The sequence below is a fragment of the Dioscorea cayenensis genome, chromosome 19 (genome assembly GCF_009730915.1).
Source record: "Dioscorea cayenensis subsp. rotundata cultivar TDr96_F1 chromosome 19, TDr96_F1_v2_PseudoChromosome.rev07_lg8_w22 25.fasta, whole genome shotgun sequence".
NCBI lineage: Eukaryota > Viridiplantae > Streptophyta > Magnoliopsida > Dioscoreales > Dioscoreaceae > Dioscorea > Dioscorea cayenensis.
In genome coordinates, this window is record NC_052489.1 from 4,766,752 (window position 1) to 4,794,031 (window position 27,280).

A 27,280-nucleotide genomic window follows, 5' to 3' on the forward strand; every position below is an offset into this window, starting at 1 on the left:
TGCAAGCATATAACACTTCATACTCAATTTGTTTATTTTTTAATATTTAATCATTTCAAACTATTATCTCAATTTTTGGGATTGTATTATTATTTTAAAAAAGAAATTAACTGAAGTCTTAGATTTCTGGTCCAATGTTATGTGATGGTTTGGTGGTGAATTTTGAGTTAATTTCTCATGATGATGATGATGATTATTATAAAAACAAATGTTGTCTTGTGATGGTGATTATGGGGATTGGGTGAGTATATAGATTGTGATCATTTCTTAATTAAGCTCATTTTTAATTTTTTATGGTAATTGTACCAAAATTGCTATTTTTAGTGGTGTGTTTAAATTGTGATTAGGTTATGAGTCATGATCAATTTTGTAGTTCATTTATTAATTATTATGATAATTGTACCAAAATTTTTGGAGAGTGTTTAGATGTTGATTCTTTTTCCATTTGTGTTGTGGATTGCAAATAGATGGAAACTATTAGGTCTCAATCAACATCGTCAAATGAAGTTGAATCTAATGAACAAACTTCTTCTGGTGTACATATTCGACAAAAAAAAAAGATATTGCATGGAGATATGTAACTGAGGGGCAAAATTCTCAAGGGAGAAGGATCTTCATTTGTAATTTTTTGCCTAAAGCAAAATGCGGGTGGGGGAATCAACCGAATGAAACAACATCTTGCTAGATCAAAAGGCAATGTTGATTCATGCAAAAAAGTCCCTTCTGATGTTCATTTTTTTATTCAAGGATTATTACAAGAAAATGTTCAAAAATCCAAAGAAAAAAAAGGAGTTTATGATGATACCAATCTTTATGGAGAGTCTATGCATGAATGTCAAGGTGATGATGTTTTGGTTGGTAAAAGTAGTACATGTGTGGAGATATCCTCTAAAGGGAAACGAAAATCTAGTTGTGGCATTGGGTCTTATTTTAAACATGGAGTTGGCGATCCTACCCAACCAACTATAAAAGCTTCTATGCAAAGTAAAGAGAGGTGGCATGATACGGATATGGCAATTGCTATGTGGCTTTATGATGCATGTATACCATTAAATGTTGTCAATTCTCCATTCTATCAAACTGCAATTAGCAAGATAGCAAGTATGGGCCATGGGTACACAGGTCCTACATATCATGCATTGAGGGTCAATTTGTTGAGAGATTGTAAGCAACAAGTGAAATTAATTATTGATGATTTTCGAAAGACTTGGGTTGAAACATGATGCACTATTATGGGTGATGGATGGATAGATAATAGGCAGAGGTCATTGATCAATTTTTTGGTATATTCTCCTAAAGGAATATCATTCATTAAATCAGTTGATGCTTCAAGTTTTATTACGGATGCTCAGACATTATGTAATCTTTTTTCTTAAATCATTGAGATGGTTGGTCCTCAAAATGTAGTACATGTGGTGACAGATAATAGAGCTAATTATAAGGTTGTTGGAAAGAAGATTGCAAAGAAATATTCTGATATATATTGGTCTCCATGTGCTGCTCATTGCATAAACTTAATTATTAAAGACATTGCTGAAATGACAACTGTTGAGAGTTTGGTAGTTCTTGCTTCAAAGATTACAGTGTTCATTTATAATTATAAGTGGATTTTGAATTGGTTGCGAAAACAACCAAAGTAGACAGAAGTTGTTCATCCTGGAGCTACTCGTTTTGCCACAACTTTTATTGCATTGAAGAGTTTATATGACCACAAAGATTACTTACAATCATTGGTTGTTTGTTCAGATTAAAAAAATTCCTCAAAGTGCAAAAAGGAAAAGAAGTTAAGCAAATTGTTTTGGATGAAAATTTTTGGAAGAATTGCTTGATAGTTGTGAAGATTATGGGTCCATTGATACGTTTGTTGAGAATTTGTGATTCCGATGAGAAGCCGACAATGGGATATATATATATATATATGATGGGATGTATAGGGCTTGCAAGGGAATTAAAGACTTATTCAAAAATAAGAAGCACTTGTATAAGCCTTATACTTCCATTATCAAAGATCGATAGAATAGGACCTTGTGCACGGGGATACATGTTTTAGCATATTGGTTGAATCCGGCATTTCAATTTAGTGAGCAAAACTTGTGCCAAAAGTTGGAGGTTCAACGTGGTATACTTGATGTGATTGAGCGGCAAACTTTGTTTAAATCAAGTGATTTAATAGAAGAGATGAGAATATTTAGAGAAAGGCAAAAGACTTTTAGTCGGGCACTTGCTTTAACTACTTGCAAAACTACTACTGCTGGTAGGAATAAATCTGATTTTTTTTTAAATTTAGTTATATGATTGTTTACTAATATAGTTTTGTAATTTTTTCATAGATGAGTGGTGGAAATTCTTTGGTTGTGATGTGCCTTATTTGCAAAAATTAGCTATTAGAGTTCTTAGTCAAACTGCTTCTTCTTCTGGTTGTGAACGTAATTGGAGTGTGTTTGAACATATACATACCAAAAAAAGGAATAGATTGGAGCATCAAAGACTTAATGACTTGGTGTATGTTCACTATAATCTACGTTTGCAACATATGTATGACATTTATGGTTTTAAACTTTTAATTTGTCAAATACTCTTTACATGCAAATTATTTTTATTCAATATTTTGCTTTTTTTTTTAAAGGTCATCTTCTAAAAATAGATCTTACGATCCAGTGGATTATGAATCAATTGACAAAATTGAATTTTGGGTCGTGGAAGAAGAACCAGAAGGAGAACTTAACTATAATGAATTAGAGAACATGTTGGAGGAGCAACCTAGAGGTAGTGAGCAATCAACTAAGCTATCTAAAGGTTAAGTTTCTAACTCTTTTTTAACTATTAATTATATTTAATGTCAATGCTTCATATTCATATTCATAACTATTAATTCATGAAATGAATTTTTAGGTGATGATGAACAAGATGATGTGATAATCACCGAAGATAGTGACCATGAAATAGTCGGTTTTCAAGGAATGACTAGCAATAATTTAGATGAAGAAGATTGGCTACCATCCCCTCCAAGAAATTAGATGAAGATGTTATGTTTTTTATTTGCTAAACCTTTTATCTTTCATGTATGCTTGTTGTCGTGAGTCTTGTGACCTTGTTAGATTTTCTTTCATGTTGCCACAAGTCTTGTGACAATGTTAAATTTTCTTTTCATGTTGTTGTGATGTTGTTGTGACTTTGTTAAAATATTTTCATGTTTTTGATACCATGTTAAATTTTCATTTATATTGTGACCTTGTTAAATTTTCTTTCTTTGTAATATTGTTAGATTTTCGTACTATTATTTAGATGTTCTTCTTTAACATTGTTTTTGTCATTTGACATTATGTGATGAATAAGGTGTAGTTTTTTGTCATTAGATTAAATTGGACATGGAATATATATGTGAGTTTAGAATTTTGAAGAATATATAAATATATATATATATATATAATTATTACATCATCCGGTTCGACCAAATCGGGTCATCCGGTCCAACCGATTGACCCATGATCCGGTTGTTTGGCCGGTTCACTTCCCGGTCCGGTTTTGAAAACATTGCAAAATACATCCAACCAAACATGTGTTTTCTAATTCCAGATTTACAAATCTTTCCAAATAAACATAAAATATTATGAATTATAATACAATAATTCCAGTTACATCCAACCAAACATAAGATTTTATTGCACTGTATTTTATAATCTAAGTATTTTCAGTTACATTGTAACTGAAAATTCACTGCATTTAGAATTACATCCTACCAAACGCCACCTAAGAGAATATACAAATACGTAGATAATTGATGTGTCACTATAGTCATATAACAAACAAATTAAGTTTTTTCATTTTGCACTCTACCTCAATATCCACCACCTGCTTCTTGCACAAATAGTGGATGTTATGTTACACATCATCTGTAAATACACATTACTGATGATGAATATTCAATCTTTTTGCTCATTAAAGATGATATATTTTTATATTTATAGTGTTAACTAAAGTAGGACTGTGATTTTAGCCAGAAATTGAAGTCTAGATTAATGACTGAACATCTTAAAAGAAACTTTCTCAATTGGTGGGTTAAAAAAAGTTTTTTTTCCCAAATTAACCCTCTTTTTAATAATATTGTCCAAATGGCTTTAAGGCCATTTTATTTGTCAAAATGACCCTAGGGTCATCACATCAATACCCAATAAGCACCCATGTGCTGATTGGGCAATTTAAAAAAAAAATTATTTTTTTTACATTTTAACCCCTTATCTCTTTTATAATTATTTAAATATTTTATTTGTGACTTTTTTAACCTTATTTTTTTAATAAAAATTGTTATTAAAATAGAAATATTATTTGAAATTAGAATTATTATTATTAACATGAGATTTATTAAAATAAAAATTATTTTAAATTTTTTATTAATATTTTGATTATTATTAGAGTGGCAATTAATGAAGTATTAATTATTAAAAAAATATTATTATTATTATTAGTAAAATATTTGAATTAAAAAAAATAGCTTTAAATTATTTTATCGGTAAAATCACGTTTGCATTACTAGTATTAAAACAAATTAGTTTGATGTATATAAAAATGGTAATTATTATGGAAAAAAAAATGCTATAGGGTGACTTGTTGCAAAAAGTCAAAGAAATCATGGATAGGAGCCTATCTAAGTGATAAAACATCAGTGATTTATCCACTTTTATAAAAAAAAAAAAAATGATAAAGGCATAGGTCTTTTAAACAAAAGATCACAAATTTAAATTTTTATGTATATAAAATTAAAAAAAAAAACAGGTTAAAAAAACTCTTTTTATAAAATTGTAATATCTCACTCACATTAATTTAGAATCTAGAATTCATTATTAAAAAAAACCCAATGAATCAAAGACTAAAAAACGTAAATGGAGTTTCTTATTTATTGCTTTCATTTTTTTGGTAGAACTTATTAAAAAACTTTAGTTATTTTTAAAATATTTTTTCTTTTATAATTTAAAATTTCTAGGAAGTTTGGTGTTCCTCGAATTGTGTCATCAAGCTCCAGCATCCCATTGGTGCTCTGCTGACACGTGTTTTGTTTATGTTGTTTAGCTAATTTGATGAATATTTGCAATCATATGTATACATTAGTTTGAACTTTGAAGCATGCACATTAATCAAAGAGATTTTTTTTTTAACAATATGAACAAATCATTCTGGACATAAATAATATATTGATAAATAATCAATTTTTTAATCTTTTACATAGGAGTTAAGCCATAAATAAAAGGTGTTTTATGATATTCAAGAAGGAGCCTCAAAACTATCAATCTTTATTACTCACGAAGTTTTTAATCTATACAAATGATAAAATAAATATAATTGTTGTAACAGGATAACAGATCGTAACAACTAAACAATATTATTAAAACATAAAAGATACGATAGATACTAATCAAATCTAACTAATTATTAAATTTGCTAACATTCCCTCCCTTAAACTGAACTTGTTCAGTTTAAAGAAGCTTTGCTAAACACCGTCCTTGTCTTGAAGATCACTTTCACTCATGATACCAATTTTACTCCTTAGATACATGAATGTTGCTGTTTTCAGGGGTTTTGTGAATATATCTGCTGATTGTTCTTCTGTTTTACAATGCTGCAACTTTACATCACCTTTTTCAACCAGCTCTCTCAAGAAATGAAACCTTACATGAATATGTTTGGATCTTCCATGAAACACTGGATTCTTGGAAAGTTTTATGGCTGAGCTATTATCACAATATAGAATAGTCGCTTCCTTTTGTTCTGCTTTCATATGCGCTAGAATCCTTTGCAACCAAACAGCTTGGCAGGCACCTGATGTTGCTGCAACATACTCTGCTTCTGTTGAAGACAATGTCACGATCGGCTGCTTCTTTGAACTCCAAGCTATTGCTCCTGTGCCAAACATGAAAATATAACCAGTAGTACTTTTTCTGTCATCAGGATTCCCCGCAAAATCATTGTCTACATAATCTGTTAATTGACCTTGAACACCTTTTCTGTAAAATATGCCGAAATCTTGTGTACCCTTCAAATACCTTAAGATCTTTTTGGCTGCTATCAAGTGTTGTTCTTGCGGATTTTCCAAGAAACGACTAACCAAACTTACACTGTGCATAATATCTGGTCTCGTAGCTGTGACGTACATCAAACTTCCAATTATTTGCTTGAACATAATGTTGTTTACCTCTTGACCACCAGGATTTTTCATCAACTTGGTTTCTTTATCCATTGGAGTAATTGTTGAATTACATGCTGTCATTTTGAACCTATCAAGTATCTCAGCAACATATTTTTTTTGACAAACAAAAATGCCATCACCAGTTTGTGTAACCTCGAGGCCTAGGAAATGATGTAACATACCAAGATCTGTCATATCAAATTCCAACTTCATGGATAATTTAAATTGTTTCAACAAATCAATATCATCACTAGTATAGAGAAGATCGTCCACGTATAAGCATACTATCAATATCTTCCCATCAACTTGCTTAACATAGAGAGTGTGTTCATATGGACATCTAATAAAGCCTTCCTTCAAAAAATATGTATCAATCCGACAATACCAAGCTCTAGGAGCTTGTTTCAATCCATAAAGGGCTTTCTTAAGCTTATAGACCTTATGCTCCTGTCCAGCTTCAATAAAACCAAGTGGTTGCTCAACAAATACCCGTTCATTTAGTTCACCATGCAGGAAAGCTGATTTTACATCAAGTTGATACACTGGCCAATCATTTTTTGCTGCTACTGCCAAAGCTGTTCTTACTGTATCTAGCCGCACTACAAGTGCAAACACCTCTGTATAATCAATTCCAGGTTCCTGTATGTATCCTTTAACCACTAGTCGAGCCTTATGTTTGTCTACTTCTCCATTTGCCTTTCTCTTAGTTTTGTAAACCCATTTGACACCTATAGCTTTTTCACCATCTGGTAAATCCACTAGCTCCCACGTGTTATTCTTCTCTATGGCCTATATCTCTTCTTCCATTGCTATTTGCCATTTTTCCTCTTTTACAGCACTTTCATAATTAACTGGATCATAATCTGCAAAAAGGGCCAACTGTGAGACAGTTTCAGTAATCCTCCATCCATACTGGTGTACGCCTTTGCCGTTAAGGTCTTGAACTTGTTTCACCTCCAGATTGATCTTGTGTTGAATGTTGTGATGTGTTGGACGTTACTGGTGTCTCAAAAACAGTTTCCTCTGAACCATCATCATCATCAATGACTGCAATTGATTCTCTGTGCTGTTCTTGTGGAGAATTCCAAGGCCAAAACTCAATTTCTTTGAAAAACACATCCCTGCTGATAATGATTTTCTTTGAAATAGGATTATATAATTTATAAGCTTTAGATTCTTCACTCACTCCTAACAGAACACACTTCAATGCCTTGTCATCAAGCTTGGTTCTTCTTTGTTCAGGGATTAGTGAATAAGCAATACAACCAAATACACGGAAATAATGAATTGCAGGTACCTTTCCATTCCATAGTTCTTCAGGTGTTCTTTCTACAGCACTGGTTGGACTTCTGTTCATCACATGAATGCACCAAGCCGCAGCTTCAGGCCAGAATGTTCTTGGCATGCCACTCATCTTCAAAACACTTCTAACCAAACCAAGAACTGTTCGATTCTTTCGTTCACAAACTCCATTTTGCTGTGGAGAATATGGAACTGTTAGCTGCCTTTTGATCCCATGATCCTCACAAAAATTGCTGAACTGCTGGGAAGTAAATTCTCCACCTCTATCAGACCTAATCATCTGAATAGTTCTGCCAGTTTCTTTCTCGACCTCTAGCTTGAATTTTTTTAACACATCTAATGCGTCTAACTTGGTCTGTAAAAAATAAATCCATGTCTTTCTGCTGTAATCATCAACAAACAAGATGAAATACCTCTTTCCCCCATTAGATGTTGGAGTGATAGGTCCACAAATATCTGTGTGGATCAATTCCAGAATATGTTGTGCTCTCTAGTGACTAGTTTTAGGAAAAGATTCTCTGTGTTGTTTACTGAGAATGCAGTCCTCACAGGCTTCTGTTGGCAAATCAATTGATGGTAACCCTTTTACCAAATGTTTATGTTGCAATTTCTGTAGGCCTCCAAAGTGCAGATGACATTATCTATAATGCCACAACCAAGCCAACTCTTGTTGCTTAGCAGTCAAACAAGTGAGCTTTATATTCTGCAAATGCAAAGGAAACATCCTGTTCCTAGTCATTGGAGCACTTGCTATCAAATCAAGACTTGAATTTTTGATTTGACAAACACCATCCTTTATCACAACTTCAAAACCTTTTTCTTGCAGCTGCCCCACACTAAGCAGATTTGTCTTCAAATCTGGGACAAAGAGCACATCAGAAATATACTGATTTTGACCAACCTTGGTCTGAATTTTTCACTTTTTCCTTTTTCCTTTGATCGCTACAAGTGAATTGTCACCAAATTTAACTGATGATCGAAAAAAAGCGTCATCTAGCTCGGAAAAATGCCTCACGATCACCACACATATGATTACTGCATCCCGTATCAAGATACCATAAATCCTTGGCATTTGCTTCCTTGTTATGACACACCATTAGTAAAGAAACTTCTGCTTCCTCCTTTTCTCTTTGCTCAGCAAAATTGGACTTCACTTGCCTATAAAATCGTGCCTTGCATTCAGATTTGTAGTGTCCATATCGATGACACTTGAAACACTGGATATGAGCCTTTGATTTTCCTTTAATACTTTCTCCTTTCTGCTTGTCTTGAAATTGCAGCTTCTTTTGTCCTTCGTTCACCTTCTCGGCTCTTTTCCCCTTCCAAGTTTGAAAGCTTCTTGCACTAGGCTTTGTTGTAACTTGTAAAGCCTGCATCTATGCCTGCAACAACTGCTCCTCCTTCTCCTGTTTCTTAACTTTTTGCTCATGTATTTGCAGTGAATTTTGAAGTTCATCTAAGGTCATTTCATCAAGATCATGAGATTCTTCAATGGCAGTGACAATATAGTTATACCTTGTTGTCATAGACCTTAGAACTTTTTCAATTATAGTGACATTCTTCATTTTTTCACCATGAATTCGGAGCTTATTTGCTATAACCATTGTCCTGGAGAAGTATTCTGAAACAGATTCCTCTAGTTTCATTTGTAAAGTCTCGAATTCAGCTCTGAGACTTTGCAGTTGTTGCCGTCGAGCCCTCGCATTCCCTTGATACTTCTTCTTCAGTGAATCCCAAATTTGCTTTGATGTATCTGTACATAGGATAGTCTCCAAAACAGCCCGATCAATCGCTTGGAAAAGATAGTTCTTTGCTTTTAAATCTTTCAACCGCAAGCAATCATGCTCAGCTTTCTGTGCATCAGTTGCACCTTCTGGTAGCATTAAAACTCCAGACTCCACCACTGTCCAATATTCTTTGGACCGAAGAAAATTCTCCATGAGCATACTCCAATGGTCGTAATGACCATCAAATCGTGGGATTGAAGGTTGAACAAAATTATCATTGGCCATTGATGATTGTTTTGATGTTTGGAAAACTAGATCGTAGACTCTCTGATACCAAATGATATTCAAGAAGAAGCCTCAAAACTATCAATCTTTATTACTCACGAAGTTTTTAATCTATACAAATGATAAAATAAATCTAATTGTTGTAACAGATAACAGATCGTAACAACTAAAACAATATTATTAAAACATAAAAGATACGATAGATACTAATCAAATCTAACTAATTATTAAATTTGCTAACATTTTAGTGTGGCAATGGCCAATCAAAAACCCATTTGATTCAAATGTATATGAGCATATTTTATTTATATGTTTTTTAAAATACAAAAAAAGAAATGTAATCATCATGACATTAAAAAAAACTCAACCAAAAGCAAATGGGAAAATTAGGTGCACTTGAAGGATCATGTAATTGAAAATAAAACTTGTGTATAAAATAAGCATAGAAAATTTGACAGTTTTGACCAAATTGAAGTTGATCGAAGAAGACTCATTAATTTAGTAAAAGAGTTGCAAGATAAACAAATGGCATGACCAAGGTTCATAAACAGCTTAAATTAAAATAATTCACTCACAACTGAGCCTCAAGAGTTGGATTCCATCATCACTCTATCCTTTCACTAAAAAAAAAAAAAAACAATAACTCTGGTTAATAATCCAACAATAAGTGACAACATATGAATATTTTTTATAGTGTGATATTACAATAAATTGGATATTTGTATTATTTTGATGAGCATTTTTTAATAAAACTGATTTTAAGAGTTAAATCTTGTGACAAAACTACCGTTAAATATTTTAATATAAAAATATCTATTCAAACATGTCTACACGATTTAAAAATATTTATCTAATAAATCAAACAACACTACTCCCCATTAAAAAAAAAATATAATCCAAAATATACTCTTATTATAAGAAGGATCTCATCATTTATTGACATTAATCCCTTCATAAGATATGTCCTTGCTAAAGAACAACTTTAAACCTCAGCTCATGTATGGTGAGGTACTGAGGATATATACAGGTTAAGGTATTAAATTCTCATATATACATATCTCTGATTTATTTTTATTCACTTTGTAAAAAAAAAACTTGTTTATCAACAAAACATTCTGCGAGGCATAACTATCAATTCATATTATATAACAATAGTGAAAGCCCTGCACAGGAAAGAAATGATTATACGATTATAAGATCATAAAATTTATGAATTAATATATTAACTCCTCGTATGTACACTTGTTTAACATACATTATATAATGTTTATCTTATTTGTAAAAAAATAATTAAAAAAAAAACTAATTATTGACAAGGCGGCCGGCAGGGGCATAACTGTCAATTCATAATATATCACCATTTCTATATAAAAATTCAAAAATAGCGAAACACTACTGAAAGCACAGAGAGAGAGAGGATGAAGAAGCTTGTGGAGCTGGTGCAGTGCCGCCGGCCATGTGCTTGCGGGGACGCAGTGCTCGTACACGACCCTTTGAAGCCTCAGAGACTCGTCTCCGATGATTGGAACTCAGCGCCGTCGATCCCCTCGCGCTCCGGCCACACCATGCGTTCCAGACCCAGGGTTCGCACAGCGAGGTGGAGGCCCTCTCTTGCCGCCGTCTATGAGGATGGCGTCGCCGTCGCCAAGGCCGCCGTGAGTGGCCGGGATCGCACCGGCTCTGGATCTAGGGCTGGATCGGCGCGTACGCCTCTTCGCGTAGATAGGGACGATGGATTCCGGTGCGGCGGCGCTCTCCCTTCCAATTTCTTTCCTTTTTCTTAAATAAATAATTAATTGAAATTTCAATATTGTTTTAGCTTTTAATTTTTATTAGTTCAAGGGCTTGCATGCATTTTTCGTCAAATAGCCACCTATTTTGTTTTTTTTTTTAAATATTTTTATTGATTGATTTTCTTATATTCTCTCTCAATTAAAACTAAATAGGTTGTAAAAGCACTAGTGGTTTTCCTTGCTCCACGGAGGCTTTTGCACATCCCTACCTTTCTTAGATGCTGTTTGAAACTTATTCATGTAATATATTCATTACTATTGTTCAGTATTATTTACTGATTTTTTATGTAAACCCCCTATAAAGAAAGATAGTATTTTCTTCTTTTGAAAATTGTATGGTAGGGGATTTATCTCAACGGATTATTAAACTACTGTAACTAATAAATTTATGTACCTACCTATTCTTTGAGGGAGGTGTCATGGAGCTTGTCATTTTTATATATATAAAAAACTTTTATAAACAATGAGGGCATAAATAAAATATTATTGATCCTTGAAAACTTTTTAGTCAATTTGATTTCTGAATTTCCAATTAGTACTTGTATTAAAAGGTATGTTTAAGAATAATTATGGAACTAATAATGATTATTTTGGTGTTATTTTATTTTATTTTTAGATTTGTGGATTAGATAAACGCATTTTTTGAGTTCATGGTCTGATATTACACTTACAGCAAACAATGGTAATGAGTTTGAAGTTTGTGATCCCTGTATGCATAGTTTTGTTTTCCGAATTTTATATTCTTCAATGCATTATTTATAAGTATGTTTACTAGTGCATTATTTTTTTCATAAATTTATAGCAAGCTAATTTTTTTTTATTAGTGTATTTATGATGAATGTTGTACGATTTAAGGATAAAAGTATGCAGTAAGAATGTAAGAGAATTAAAAAAGAGAGAGAGAGAGAGAAAAAAAAGGACTCCCCTCCAATTTTTTTAATTGTATAAATAATCTCCAAATCTTTTATAACTTAAAAAGTCTATGTTTTTTAAATGATTTATTTTTAAATTCAAATTTATATAAAATTATCAAAACTGAGGGGTTGAGCGCTACCCAACGGTCCCAACCAAGCTCAAAAAAAGTTTATTAAATAATAAAAATAAAAACGAGGGACAGAAAAATATAAAAAAAATTGAAAAAAACTGATCGAGAAAGCCGTAAACTTTTAGGGACTGATGGGTAATTTTATCTAAAAATTATTATTATTTTAATTAATATTAATCAAAATTAAAATAATTTAAAAAATTTAATTATTAAATTTATTCATTAAAATAATTAAATATTATATTTAAAAAAAAAAGTTTGCTTGAGTGATAAAACCTTAAACCTCTCAGCATATTTTGAGTGAGTACTTTCCTTGAAACATCAATTTTTGTTATTGGTTCCAAAAATTGCAATTTTTTTTTAAAAAATAATAACTACATGCGTTCCCTTTCTCTGTCCAGGGAATATGAATTTCCGAGTGTTGTCCCAGCCTTTGCACCGGCAACTTATTTCTTTTGAACCCGGTGTTTTTTTTTTACTCATGTACTCATGTATTGTTACTCATAATAAAAACATGTTACTTATATATATATATTGTTTATTGTAAAATTATTGTGCAATGTAAGTCTATTAGTCATGTTGGTGATAGTCAAGCAGTTAAAACATTCAGACTCTCATATGGGAAATGGAAGGTTTGATTCTTTCCAATACATTGATTATTTTTTAATGCATGGTAGTTCAGTGGAGATGTAATAATAAAAAATATGTGCATGTTTAAAGTGATTTGTCCACATTGCTAAAAAAAATAATAATATAAAATAAAAACTCCCTAGATTTTATAGGCAAGTGTTCAACATTTAAAAGCTCTATAAATTAATTTTACAAATAACATGTTTTGTGTGTAATTTTATAGGAGTATTTTTTATAAGAGTATGAATTATCTATGTACGTTCATAGTTTTCAAATCTATGAGTGTTGATGCAAGCCGTTGAATGGAACTCCAATTAACTCTCTCTGTACACCCTAATTGATACTGTGCTCAACTGCGGACATTCTATAAACATTCGCAGTTGATGTTTTCTCTTTTTATAATGTTTACAAAACAAGTAGCATAAGGTTTTTAAAGTTTATTTATTTTATAGGCTTTGTTTGAAATTTTTAATTAATGTGATCTCACCATTTTAACCGAAAATATTATTTTAATTAATTTTTTTTTCTGTGCCAAAAAAAAGTTAATTATTATAATAAAACTTATTCTTGTTTGTCTCATTTTTCCAAAAAAAAAAAAGAAATTAAAAAACCATTAATTTTGGTGATATGTTAATTGTTTATTTATTTATTATTAAAATTAAATTTTATCGATCATAATAAAAGAACTAGGTATTTTCTCTTGCTTCACATCGGAGATTTTAAAATTTTGTAAAGAGTTTTGAGGCAATATCATATATAAAATAATATAATTAAACAGAAACTATTTTATACCTTAGATTTCAAAATTTTATGGACATTTATTACTTAAATAATTAGGTGTAATTAATGTTTTTCAATTATTAATATTTATAAATAATATAAATAAAAACTTAAATATTATTAAAAAAATTAAAATTTTTTCTTGAAACGCTCCCGGAGTAGATTATACATCTACTTTAATAATATGTATAGATTAATATTTCATTTTTTTAAAATAAAAAATATCAGTATGTATGTTATTTGAAAAAAAAAAAAAAAATAGCCATGCTGTTCCTTAACTTCCTTATTATAAATTTTAGAAAACAAATAAAAAGTAAAACTTAGTTAATAGACACAGCTTAGGAAAAATCTAATCATTATTTATTCTAATAAAGTTTTAAAGGGCGTTCTTGCAAATGAGTCTGGTTAGTGTTGTCGAGGATTATAAACGTAATTACGAACTTTTTAAGGGTATGATTGCAAAAACAAAAAATAAAAATAAAAAAGTGAGGTAGTTTTTTCATTAGAGATTCGATCCCAATATTCAGAGTTCCTGAACAAATCTCGTTCTGTGCCCTAGTTTTTGGAATTCATTCGATGGAGTTGGCGGACAAGGTGGTGGGATTCTTGCTCTCCGCCATTAGCCTCACCATCTTCATCTACTACACCTTCTGGGTCATCATCCTGGTACGATTCTTCTTCTTTTTCTCTTTGATTCGACGTTTTTGGCGTGTGATTTCATGGTGAATGTCTGTGATTCTTGTAGCCATTTGTGGAGACCGATCACTTCATTCATGGGTATTTCTTGCCGCAAGAGTTTGCCATCTTGATCCCTGTTTTTGCTGGAGTTGCGCTTCTTTGCTTTTTGTGCGTTTTTGTTGGGTATGTCATGCTGAAATCCAAGGCGAAAAAGAAACAAACTTGATGAAAATTTCTGTTGATTTTTGACACTTTAATTGCACTGTGAAATGTAGATTGTCACAATTGAAGAAATTTTAATGTGAATTACTATCTTATTGTGCTTATATTTTCATTTTTGTTATACTAATTTTTGACAAGTTTGAATGGGTGTTATGATTTATGACTCAGTATTAGTGCTCTCACTTAGTATTTGACTTGTTTCTGAATGTTTGAGAGTAAAACTGAGCCAATAGATATGATCATATATCAAGTTATCAACTTGCCAACCTGTGCAACATGCTACTTTCAACTGTTATTTGGCCTGATTTTAGTTGGTAGTTGCCTACTTTCAACATTTTTCATGCTTTGATAGTTCTTTATATCTGGTTAATGGCTAGGAGACTGTTAATCAAGGAGGAACCTATATAGTAAAAAAAATATTCATTTTAGCCTCTGAACTACATGAATTTATTCATTGTGACACCTCCTTCCAACATGGCAATTCATGTGGCTTAATCTATCTAATTTATTTCTACAAGGTTTATGCACCATAAAAGATATAGAGCTTTCCTGATGGATAAATGATTGACTAATCTTAGGTATTGATCATTGTACATTGCATGAATGTGTTGATGATATTAAATTTGTGTACGATCATCCATAAGTGAAAATTCTTGAGTGATTTTTTTTTAATTAGTGAATAATCACTGAGAAGATGAGGATGTCACCTAGTTTAATCTGATATTTTTAGAAGCAATTTGTTTGTTTGATGAGAGGGTAAATCTACAATAAGTTGGAAACTGGATTAGGGCATCATGCGTAAATTGTAATTATAGCAAACAGAGGAGGGGTTATTAAATATTTTCTTTGAAATAGCAGGCTTTTTGTTTATTAAAAACTAGAGTTTGGTGTTTTGAATGTTTTCTTTATATAGTCTGAGCATCATATTCAGTAATGGTAGGAAAGTCATCTCCCTTGAACATTTCAAAGATACTTGTTGGAACTAGTGACTGAAGGACAGTTCTCTCATGGCATTCATTCAGATTTTTCCATTGTTTATTTTTACGCACATTTTGTTGTTTAATAAAATTGTATTAATGCTTCCCTTTTTGAATGAACTTTTTTGATGTTTCTTGAATGAGACCAAATATTTGTTAGGACAGGATAAAGCTTTGGGACTGACCTTTCCCGAGTATTTGATTAATTTTCTGTTATCTCTGCAAGAAATTATGAATGCAATTTCTTTCCTGGTCTCATGATCTAAAATTAAATTAAGACATGGCAATGAACTGGAAATTATATTTTCTTCACAAGTTCTATTGATTGACAAATGTGCAATTCATACAACAATTTGAAGCACATGAATCAAGAAAACTTTTGTTTGCTTGACCTTTACCACATGATTCACATACACATAGATGTGCCTGCTGTGCATTACTTTCTTTTCTCACCATGAGGGAGATTTTTTGGTTGTGGTGTTTGCTTGTAAGTTTCCACCCATATTAGTCTCATATTAGTCTCTTGATGGATAATTTCTTATCTGATTTTTTGGTCAAACTCCACCACTCATGTTGAAATTTTCCGATAACAATCACCATGTCACACAACTCACCATATTGTGATCCTTTACGTGAATTTGTCATGTATCGAAACATATTGCTGTTATTGTTACCTATCATGTTTGGAGAACAATGTAAACCTCGTCACGTATTTCTTTTGATTTCTAGGAGTTTAAATTGTATAGGTTGGCATGCATAATTGTATGCTGTCCTTATCTTTTTTGAAACTTGAAACACTTTCATGTATCATGGCACTGTACTCATAATCTTGAACCAAAATGAAGAGTGAGATCAAAAGAATGAATATTGCAAGGAAGATGTTCCAATCTTTGAGGACGTTGATTATGTCGTGTTTTAATCATACTACTTATTCTATAAATGAAGTTCTTCTACCGATGTGTTTTAGGAACCAGGTATCCTCTCAGCATAAACAGCTTTTGGAATTTGTGAGGTCTCATCTTAATTACATTTGCCAAAGATGGTATGAGCAACTATGTCAAAGAGAAATATTTGGTTCTAAATGTGCTCTCTTCATTGTGTTTTATTCATTTATTGATATTTATTTGTATACTTCTTGAAAGAAAAGAATGAAACTACTGCATGTAGCTTCTATTTGATAGTCATATTTTGGTTAGCTTGTTTATTTTTCTCTATAAATTTACCTCCATTTTTAATATTGAGAACCAAGCTGTTATAAAAGGAGTGCCTGTATTCCCAATTAGCACAAGTGTTTATCCAATTTTTTTAAAAATAATATTATATATATATATATATATAATATGTAAATATACCACTTAGAAGTAGTAACAACCTTTAATTTGTCAAATAATTAGAATTTATTTGTAACTTTATGGATACAGGAGCCAAAACAAAATTGTGCACAAAATTTTCAAATTTTATAACAAAAAAGGTCTATTTTGGGGAGACGAAAAGAACTAAAATTTATAATTATTTGCTGCTTAAAACTGAGTTCCTAATTTGGAATACTTTGAAATAAGATATATATATATATATCTTTTTTTAACAAAATTAAATACATAAATTAATATTAATAAAAATCAATAACTAATTAGAAAATTATAACTTCAACGTATTCTAATTATATCTTACATATTTCTTAAAAATAAATAAATTCAAACTTCAAAAATTCAAAACTCCCACATTCCAGTCAACCAAATAATGCCTATAGTCATTTGGTTATAACAATAACAATAATAATAATAATAATAATAATAATAATAATAATAATAATAATAGAGTTAGTTTTCATAAACAACCCTGTAAAACACACACACACACACACACACATATATATATATATATATGAAATTATGAAGTATTACAGGGTTATATGTGCATAAATACCCTCCTTCATTCAATCTGCTGCTTCGTATTATTCAAAACAAACCAACGAGAAACCTCTGTCTCCCTGTCTGTCTCAAATTGGTTGCATTTTTAACATCAAAAACCGTTTTGCTTTCTTGTGTGTTGCTCTCTGTCTCCCTGTTTTCGTCTCCCCTCTTGCCATGGCAAGCGGGGGCCAATCACCACCCCACCCCGTCCACCCTCCCGCCGGTCCTTCCTCTCCTCCTCCTCCCAAGAAATCTTGGGCTCAAATGGCCGCTGCTGCCACTCCTTACCTTAACAGCTCTCCTCTTCATAATGCTCTTCTTCTCCAAAAGCTTAAAGAGACCACAAACAACTTCGTTAAAATCAACAACGATATCCTTTCTAAAGCTCAGGGTCGGTTCCAGTTTGCTCTGTACGGGAAGCTCTTCGGCAAATCGCCTCCTTTCGAGAAAGTTCGCGAGTCTCTCCTTGAGAAATGGGCCAACGTTGGCGAGGTCTTCATCTCCGATCTTCCTAATGGCTTCCTTCTTATTCGCTGTTCTTCTCAGCATGTTATGCAATACCTTATCACTGAGGGACCCTGGTCCGTTAATGGTTCTATTCTGCAACTGTCTCCCTGGCGGCCTTTCTTTGAACCCTCTTTCTCCAAATTGCAGTCTGCCTCTATTTGGGTACAATTTCATAACCTTCCGGTAGAATTCTGGGATTTTGATGCTTTGAAACTTATTGCCGGTCAGCTTGGTACTCTCATTAAAGTTGATGATTTTACATCCACACTTGCTAGATCGAAGTTTGCCCGGGTTTGCATTGACATCGATTTATCTAAACCCCTTTGCCGTGGCTTTTGGTTGGGCGACGACTTCCATCGTGTTTTCGTGGTCGTCATGTATGAAAAATTACCCACTTTCTGTTACTCGTGCGGCCTTATCGGTCATGGTTCGAATAACTGTCCGGCTTCGCTCTCCACTGTGAAAGGTTCACCTCAGCCACCCTCTCTGGTTACCAGAGAGCAGGCGGTAGGGGGCGGCCCTGTTCAGGTGGACGAAGCAGGCAATCACGACTCTTCGACGTCCATCCCTCCTGCTCCGGTCACTGTTGAGGCTCCGAACTCCGTAGTTCCCGACTCTGATTTCGGACCTTGGCTCCTTGTCACTCGTCGGCGAGGCAGTGCTCGCGGTCGAGGAGGAGGCGTCCGCGTCAATCCCGAGACTAGCAGCACTGCTGCCGTGGTGAGTCCCGAGGATCGTGCGCCTCGGTCTTCAGTTTTTGGTGGGACACGTGGTGGCCGGTCTGGCCTCGGTCAGACTCATTCGCGTAATCCCAATATCACTTACTGTTCCCCCATTAACTCTGATGCGACTGCTCTGGAAACCATCCCCTCATCTCCCATTTCGACCGTTGATCCTTCTTCGGTTTCTCCGCCAACCGTTGATTTGCTTGGCAATACTCGTCCTCGAGATCTTTTGCCAACCCCACTTTCTCTTCCCAATTCCAATTCTGCCCTTTTGTCCGTTCCTCCTAGGCCTGACAAGCGGTGTCTTGTTCCTTCCGTTCAGAATCTTGGAAAATCCATCCCTTCCATTCGTTCAAACTCTCCTCCTCCCATCTTGCACTCATCCCTTCATACTCCCCCACACCGACCCTCTCAGCCTGAGAGATCTCCGCATCTCCTCATTGTCGATCAGGTGTCCGCTGCTCTCAACGAAGAAATCATGGATGAGGACAGTGATGGTGACCCTGATGATGATATTGACTCTGACGATGATGGTGAATCCGACGATGATGGCATGTCTCAAGATGATGAACCAGAAGACGATATGACTCTTATTCAGTATCAGGCTGAAGTCCGGCGTGATGCCCTCATCAGGAAAAGCTCTCATTCTTCCTGCTCTTCTCCGAAGAAGGGAAGGATGGAGATGGACGTCGCTGGTCCTTGACCCGGTTGTAGTTTCTCTGACTGTCCCTGTTCTTCTTTTTTTCCTTCCCGAAGTCTTGTCCTAATTCTCCATTATTGTTTTTTTATGATTACTTTTAAAATCTTACGTTGGGCCGTAGGGGCTTCTCCGCGCCTCACACCCTTTGCAGCACATCTTCAAAAGCCATCCGTACTTACAAGCCTTCCCTGGTTTGCCTCGTGGAGACCAGAGCTAACTTTGAGCGCCTCGATCGCTTCCGTATCAAACTTTCCCCTTCGTGGGACTGGGCTGCTATTGAATCTCTGGGGTTTTTCAGCGGCATTTTTTTATTTTTTTGGAATAAGAGCATTGGTCATGTTTCCCTCTCATTGTTTCTCGTCAGTGCGTTGCATATCGTTGTTTCTTCCCCAAATCATACTAATTGTATCGTTTCCGTCGTTTACAACTCTAATTTTTCCCGTTATCAACGTTTTCTCTGGCACGAGCTTTCTAAAATTTCTCAACTCCATCTTCCTTGGCTTATTATCGGTGATTTTAACGCTGTTCTTTCGAGGCAGGAGTTTAAGGGTGGTAACTTTTCTTATTATGACCGTAAAGCCCGCTTCTTCAAAGACTTCGTTGATTTAAATAATCTCATTGATTTTAATTTCTCGGGTCCTCAGTTTACTTGGTGCAACAATCAACTTGGCCCTGCTCGTCGCTGGGCCAGGCTGGATTGTTACCTCGTTAATTTGGAATGGATCAATGTTTTTCGGTTTTATAAACTCCAACATCTTTGCCGTGCTTTCTCCGATCATTCTCCTATCCTTCTTAACATTAGCATCCATTCTTATAGCAGACGGAAAATTTTTCATTTTAACAACTTTTGGCTTGATTTCTTAGGCTGTCGCGATGCTGTGGGTTCCGCTTGGAATTTTACACCTCAGGGGAATTCTATGCATGCCTTCTCTCATCTTCTCTCCCGCTCTCGTTTTTTCATTCGCAGATGGTGCCGGTCGGGTGTTAATAATATTGAATCCAATATTCTTCAGGCGGAATCCGCTATCCAAGACTGTGAAAGCAACATCCATAACCCCATCTCTTGCTCTCAGCTCTCTGATTTGTATTCCAAACTAGAAGCCCTTCATAGACAAAGTAACACCAGATGGGCTCAACGGGCTCATATGTCTTGGCTTGCGGACGGAGATAAGAATTCTAAGTTCTTCCATTATATTAATCATTCCCGTACTCACTTTAATCTGATTCATCAGGTCTCGAATCAGGACGGTGTTGTCGTCTCTAATCAGTCGGACATCCTCCTTGCATTCAAAGATTTCTATGCTAAACTTTGGTCAGCTCCGTCGGATCATGATCACAACCTCACTGGCCTCATTCCTGATGATATTCCTACCCTCTCAAACGTTGACAACTCGCTTCTTATCCGTGAAGTTTCGAAGGAAGAGGTTTATCTCACCATTCTTGATTTGCCCTCCGGTAAGGCTTCTGGTCCCGACGGGTTTAATGTTGAGTTTTATCGAGCTTTTTGGCATATTATTGGCGATTCTCTCTTCTCTGCCGTCAAACATTTTTTCGATTTCTCTTCTCTCCCTCCTTCTTGGGGTAGAACTTCTATCGTTCTTATTCCCAAAATTGATTGTCCTAAAAAAGTCTCTGATTTCAGACCTATTTCTCTTGGCAATGTTTGTTTTAAAATCATCACTAAGCTCCTTGCCAATCGCTTAAAACTTGTTATTTCTAAGCTTATTGGCTGTGAGCAAGTTGGCTTTATTCCTGGGCGTTGCTCCTTCGATAATATTATTGCCATTCAAGAGGTTGTTCACACTTTAGAGCATGATGTCAATGGCCCCTCTAGGATGATTGTTAAACTCAATATTGAAAAAGCTTACGACACTATCTCTTGGAATGCAATTCTTACCATTTTGAAAAAAATGAATTTTCATAACAATTGGATCTCTTGGATTTCCACATGTCTTAAGGCTTGTTCCTTCTCTATCATTGTCAATGGTGTTGCTTCTTCTTGGTTCTCTTCCTCTAGAGGTGTGCGCCAGGGTGATCCACTTTCTTCTTACCTCTTCATTCTGGTTTCTCAAGTCCTCACCAATCTTCTTAATTCTGATCTCAGACGAGGCCTGATCCCTGGATTTAGCTCCAATCTTAGACACAACTTTAATCACCTTATGTACGCTGACGATCTTATTTTAATCACACATGCTTCTCGTTCAGCTGCTAGGAATATTGTGCGGTGTCTTAGGTTATATTCTCACATATCTGGTCAGCGGCCTAATTTTGAGAAGTCTCAGGTATATTTCCCTACTTGGTTTAACTCCAGAGTGAGACGTAGCATTTGCTCTATCCTTAACTTGCACCTCGCATCGCTTTCCTATCGATATCTTGGGATCTTGATCTCTCCGAAAAAAAACTTAGAGTCTGCTACCTTCCATTCCTTGGTGGACAAGATTACTCGCTCCTGCAACCGATGGACTAATCTCTCCTTATCTTTAGCTGCCAAGGCTATCCTTATTAACTCTTCTTTGCTCTTAATCCCTATCTATACCCCTTTCTGCTTTATCCTTTTGCCCCTGATCCCATTACCTCTGAGATCACTAAAATTGTTAGAAGATTTTTTTGGAGTAAAAATGGTAATCGAAATGGCATTCCTTATGTTGCTTGGTGTAATATCACTAAAGGTAAGTTTGAGGGGGGCCTTGGCATCCACGATCTCTCTATTGTTAGACATTCCCTCATGGCCAAACACATTTTCAAATATCTTAATGATGATAATGTTTTCTGGGTCGACATTCTTCGTTTCAAATATGGGCCTTTTAATTTCTGGCGTGATTCTGTCCCTCCCAAATGTTCGTGGTTCTTTAGAGGTCTTTGTCAGTCTGCTAATCAACTTAAACCTCATTGCAAAATCATCTCCGTGAACCCTTGGAATGCATCCTTCTTATGGGACCCTTGGTACTCTTGCACTCCTATCGCTTTAATGCCTACTTTTATTGATATGTCGAACAATTTAGATCATATGACCATGGCGAGTGTTATCCTTAATGATTGCTGGGATTTTAGTAGTCTTAATGCTCTCTTTGGCAATTCTAGCAGTTCTGATTCCTGCAAGCCCGGTATTATTGACTCATCTTCTCGTAATCACTGGGCTTGGTTCCCTTCTCCCAGCAATCTTAATCTCTCTGCAAATGTTTATAATAAGCTTAATACTCAAGATCCTTGCAGTGAGGTTTGGTCTGGTTGGAAGAAATTGTGGACCATTAAATCTGCCCCCCGGGTTAAGTTCTTTATTTGGTTACTCTTTATGGGTAGGCTCCCTACTACAGACTTTTTTTTCAGAATGAATCTTGGGCTCTGATAATCCTTTGTGCTCTTTTGTGGGTTTTCAGTGGAAACACTTCATCATTTGTTTGTATCTTGTCCTTTCATCCAGGAAGTCTGGAGCTTGGTTAGCGGGAGGGTTAATAAATCTATCTCCTTTCCCGATAGCTTTGCTTCGGAGCTTGGCTCACGAGTTATAATTACTCTCATTTTGTGGTTTCTCTCATTGCAACTTGTGCATGGTTTCACTGGAAAAATAGATGTGATGTTATCTTCAGCAACAATTTTCGAATGGTTACGAGATTGTGAGCAAAGCTCCGGCTCACGCTCAAAGATTTCTTTTACTTGTAACCATAACCTTCTTGGTCGGAAGCTTATTTGCCATAACTTCTCTTGGGCTGAGGGTCCATTTTTATTTGTTTACAGTCACTTCCACCCGGACAGGTATGTCTCCTCATCGGTTTCTTCATTGCTAATTCGATTACCATGTTTCATTTGCAGGGTGTTTCTCCTGTTCTGCAAATGATGCATTCTCTGGAGATCTGATCAACTTTGAAGCAGCTATTCAGTCCACCTGGGATATTCATACTCCGATCAAGCACATATTCACCAACAGCAGCTTCATTCCACATGCTTTATCTGACATGAATCCTTCGATTTCCTGGCGATTCTCCGGCAATATATCTAACATCCGCTTCATATCGAACATGCTGGGAAACCCTGCACTTCATATCACTCCTTCCCATTGGATGAATCCTGCTTCCTGTCTTTCCAATATCAATCCCAATTGTCATGTTCTTAATCTATTTCTATCAGGCCGTGAGCTCCCGTTCTGGGTCATGAAGAGCTTCCTTACTGCCGGCTTCCACTTCTCCTAATCTTTCTTCTATATTTACTTTTTCTTGTTATTTTTAGGTTCAGATTTGTTTTCTTCAGTCTTGTTATCAGCTTTAGCTTTGTATTCTTCAGCCTTTAATATATCAGCCTTTCGAGGTTCTTTTTAAAAAAAAAAACGAGAAACCTCAGCGCGAGTGAAAGCAAGGCCGGAGCAATGGCGGCAATTGCAAGCCTTCAGAGCGCCATGGTCTCCTTCTCCCTCAACTCCACCTCCTTCTTCGGCCAACGCCTGTCCTTCCCTCTCTCCAACTCTCCGGTTCGCTCTCTTTCTCTCCATGTCTTCGTTCCTTGATGTTTATGATTCTTGCTGAACTATTTGACTGATTGAACATGGTATTCTAGGTTCTTTTTTATGAAGCTTAGATCATTGGGAACTCTTTAACCAAATTTAATCTCAAACTTTGGAAAACTTATGATTCGGAAATTGAAACATGAATTGCATCATCTTAGGGCTTAAAAAAAATTGTAGGAGCTCTAAGTGGAAATTGGAGTAATCGAGTTAAAAGGGATTGAATGAAGTGAACTGAAAATGAAATGAGGGAAAGAGATGATTGCGCATTGTGCAACTCATATAGACTAGCGGATTTGTTCAGAGTCCTATAAAGTTCTGATTTTTTTTATTAAAAAATGCTTCCTAAATTAGAGTAAATGTTATACTATCTATCTAAATATTTACTTGTATATACTTGTATGCTATATAACTATTTACCAATGTTTTTTTTTTTTGCACTTAGCTAGTTCCAACTTACAACTGCATGTGTAATAGTACTGTGTCTAGTTGTGCATAAGTGTATATAACTTTTTTGACTTACTATGTGATCCAGAAGTCAATATAAATATACGCAAATGAGTAATAGATGCATCATCCTCTTAACTACTGAACAATAGTTGGGCATTTGCTGCTGGAGATTATTATGATGAAATTATGTCTCTGTGGTTTAGTTAAGAACAAGACTTTTGCATGCATGTGAACATTAAGCAACAAAATATGCCAGGGATTAACTATGATGTTGGTGAGTACTTGATGAAAGTTGAGCTTATAATGGGGTGATTCTATATCAGGATAGATTATTTAAGATGCTCCAATTCAACATTATACTGTATAAATGGAACTTGAAGAAATTTTCATTTCATTTCCTTCAGCATCTAGTTTCCTATGGTTTATGGGCTCACTCAAAAGATTTTATGTTGCTGACCTTAATGAACGAAGCAAATAGTTATTTGACTTATTTCTCGATTCTATATCCCAAAAGTTAAGTAGACCATTCGAATGAAAGCAAATTAACTGCGTGATATTTAAATTACTGATCATAGACTTATCACTTACATTGGATGAGGTAAGAGATTTTGGACCTTTTATTGAGTGAGGTGATCTGTGACATTTCTGTCCTTTCTGAATATGCTGGAATTAATTTTGTTTTCTTATGGTGTTTCCTCCAAATCTTCTTAGTGAGCTTCCATCTCATAGCATGGCATTTATTTACACATTTTTCTTTTATCTATTTTAATGATTTAGGAATTTAACATATTATTCTTCACATCTCTATTCCTTTTTTCCCTTGGCGTGTTTGCAATATGTAAATGTAGACTTTTTGATCTTTTCTGATACAGATTGAGGCTGTTATTCACAGCTCAAATGTTATGCTCTATTCAAAAGAACAAAATGTAGCAAGCAGAGTGGGGCACAAAAATCCTAGATGATGGAAGCGAGTCCATTACCTTGTCAAAACTGGTGAAATAATAGACAACTCAGAGAAATGGAAGAGAGTGGTCAAAAGAAAAAGCAGGAGAAAGAAGAGAAATCCAATTGATTTTACATGACCCAAGTCATTTTCTTGTATGCACGGATCAATTACCTTGCTAATAATCTTAGAATTTCATCTTTTTTGTCTACTTGAATGTAATTGTATCCCAGCTTTAGATTGCTATTTTCTTGTCTATTCTAGTTTTCTTCTAAGGTTCACGGTGCTACTATCTTTTTGTGAAGTAGTATAAATATATAATCATTCACCTTTTATCAAGATAGCCATAATTCTTGCATGGATTCGCCAGGTACATTGCAACCCTTTCCTTATTGGAAATGATTGATTGTATATCTTATTATGGTCAGTCTTTTGCCAAGCAAGGTGAGCTCAAATCTCCGCAGGCCAATTTGATAGCACTGTTGCTTAGTTTGGGTTTTGGTCTTACAAAAATGTTTCTCATGCAGATAACAGTAGTGCCATGATGTGGACCAAGCTTACAATTAGATCCACAATTTCTTATTTTGTTAATAGTATTTTTCTAAAAATTGTTTCCATCTATTTCTTTTGCATAACTTTTTGCCATGATATGCGGTCATTTGTCTTGGATTTTGTTATCTTTTCTGCTTGCATACACCACTATGATGTTTTGAGGCCAGGTGCTTCCTTTATTGTGCTTCTAATTTAAAATTTTGTTTTGAGCTTCTCTTCCAAGTTTAGTCTGAAAGGAATATAAGAATTGTTTTATGTTTAATTGACAAAGATTGTGAACTCCTAGATGGATGCTATATTCATCATGGTCATTATCATAATTCCCCCTGACCAACAGTACTCATCTGCTAGATTTTCTGTGGGTTACATAGTTCAAGTGCATCCCCTTGCTTTCTTTTTCCTCTGGCTGACTGAGTGTTTTAATTTAGAGGAACAAAATAGCATCTTTAGCTGTCTCATAATTTGTCAGATTTGGTGAATATTCTGTTTACAAGATGTGTTTCTCACTTGTAAGCATGATTTCAACCATTATTTCATTCACCTTCTTTTTCATGCTGTCAGTCCTTTAAATACTTTATTCTATACTTTTTGCCATCTAGAAGCATGGCCTGAAACTGAAAGATTGGGTAAATATTCCGGTTGAAATTATTCCTTTTATTGTCTTATTGAGTACTGAATTGTAGAATTATTCATGTCCTTCAGTTGAAATTAAATTCCACATTGATGGTGGAGTCCTAGTTTGACAGAAGGCTTTTGCACTTGTCATTCTCGAGTGTCGTTGGTGGAGTCCTTTTTGACAGAAAACCTTTGCTCTTGCCATACTCAAATATTGAATCAATTATTTCCTCCAAGCTCTTGTACTTGAATTCAAAGCCTGCCTGGATAAGCTTCTCTGATGAAAGGCTCAATTTGGTCGGCCCAGGTAAGTCAACAACACTGTATGGTTCCATAAGAATCAAAGTAAGTGTTAACTTAAACCTGAAGGTATGATCTCATTTCTTTTTCTGTATATTAAGACAAAATGCTTCAAATTATTATGCAGGCAGCCAGGCATATGACCTTTTTTTTGTTCTTCTGCTACATCTATTATTTTGTCATTGTTGTCACTACCATCCCTATTGTTTTACAGGCAATGTCTGTATGTAGCAATAGCGATTATCATATTAAATATCATTTCTGAGGGATGGGTATTCAATAATTATTGTTGTAATAATAGTATGATTGTGCAGTAAATTAATCATCTTGAAGGTAAATTGGTGAAGAACTGATAGATTGAGATGGTGCTTTAGTGTTAGGCTTCAGACTTTTAGAGAGCATGCTGTTGATAGTTGGGCTGCAAACTTTTCAGAATTATCATGTGAGAGTGGAGAATAGG

The 27,280-nt window shown here is 34.6% G+C and overlaps 3 protein-coding genes and 1 long non-coding RNA gene across 5 annotated transcripts in view; 2 read left to right on the plus strand and 2 right to left on the minus strand.

Annotated features, from left to right (window-relative positions):
* Window positions 1–8,859: 8,859 nt before the first annotated feature.
* On the minus strand, window positions 8,860–9,495 carry LOC120283985. The gene has a single exon (XM_039290810.1). It carries the CDS (start codon window positions 9,493–9,495, stop codon window positions 8,860–8,862), a length of 636 nt encoding a protein of 211 aa, XP_039146744.1.
* A 4,759-nt stretch (window positions 9,496–14,254) lies between these two features.
* On the plus strand, window positions 14,255–14,662 carry LOC120250391 (dolichol-phosphate mannose synthase subunit 2). Its single transcript, XM_039259205.1, has 2 exons — window positions 14,255–14,409; window positions 14,489–14,662. The coding sequence occupies exons 1-2, from the start codon at window positions 14,320–14,322 to the stop codon at window positions 14,645–14,647; spliced, it is 249 nt and encodes an 82-aa protein (XP_039115139.1). The 5' UTR covers window positions 14,255–14,319; the 3' UTR covers window positions 14,648–14,662.
* An 8,629-nt stretch (window positions 14,663–23,291) lies between these two features.
* LOC120250292 lies at window positions 23,292–25,354 on the plus strand. The gene is made up of 2 exons (XR_005532980.1): window positions 23,292–23,927; window positions 25,283–25,354. It is a non-coding gene; the product is annotated as an uncharacterized LOC120250292 (long non-coding RNA).
* A 1,160-nt stretch (window positions 25,355–26,514) lies between these two features.
* Window positions 26,515–27,280, minus strand: part of LOC120283966 (anthocyanidin reductase ((2S)-flavan-3-ol-forming)) — a 42,533-nt gene continuing 41,767 nt past the window's right edge. For both annotated transcript variants that reach the window (XM_039290791.1, XM_039290790.1), the window contains exon 6: window positions 26,515–26,841. In XM_039290791.1, the coding sequence (XP_039146725.1) occupies window positions 26,640–26,841 (202 nt within the window). In that variant the 3' untranslated portion in view covers window positions 26,515–26,639. The remainder of the gene's footprint in view (window positions 26,842–27,280) is intronic.

Bases quoted from the DNA above. Each gene is read 5' to 3' on its own strand.
- LOC120283985 (XM_039290810.1), bottom strand. From the start codon at position 9,495: ATGGCCAATGATAATTTTGTTCAACCTTCAATCCCACGATTTGATGGT.
- LOC120250391 (XM_039259205.1), top strand. From the start codon at position 14,320: ATGGAGTTGGCGGACAAGGTGGTGGGATTCTTGCTCTCCGCCATTAGC. The intron at 14,410-14,488 runs GTACGATTCTTC...TGATTCTTGTAG, and splicing joins CCTTCTGGGTCATCATCCTG to CCATTTGTGGAGACCGATCA.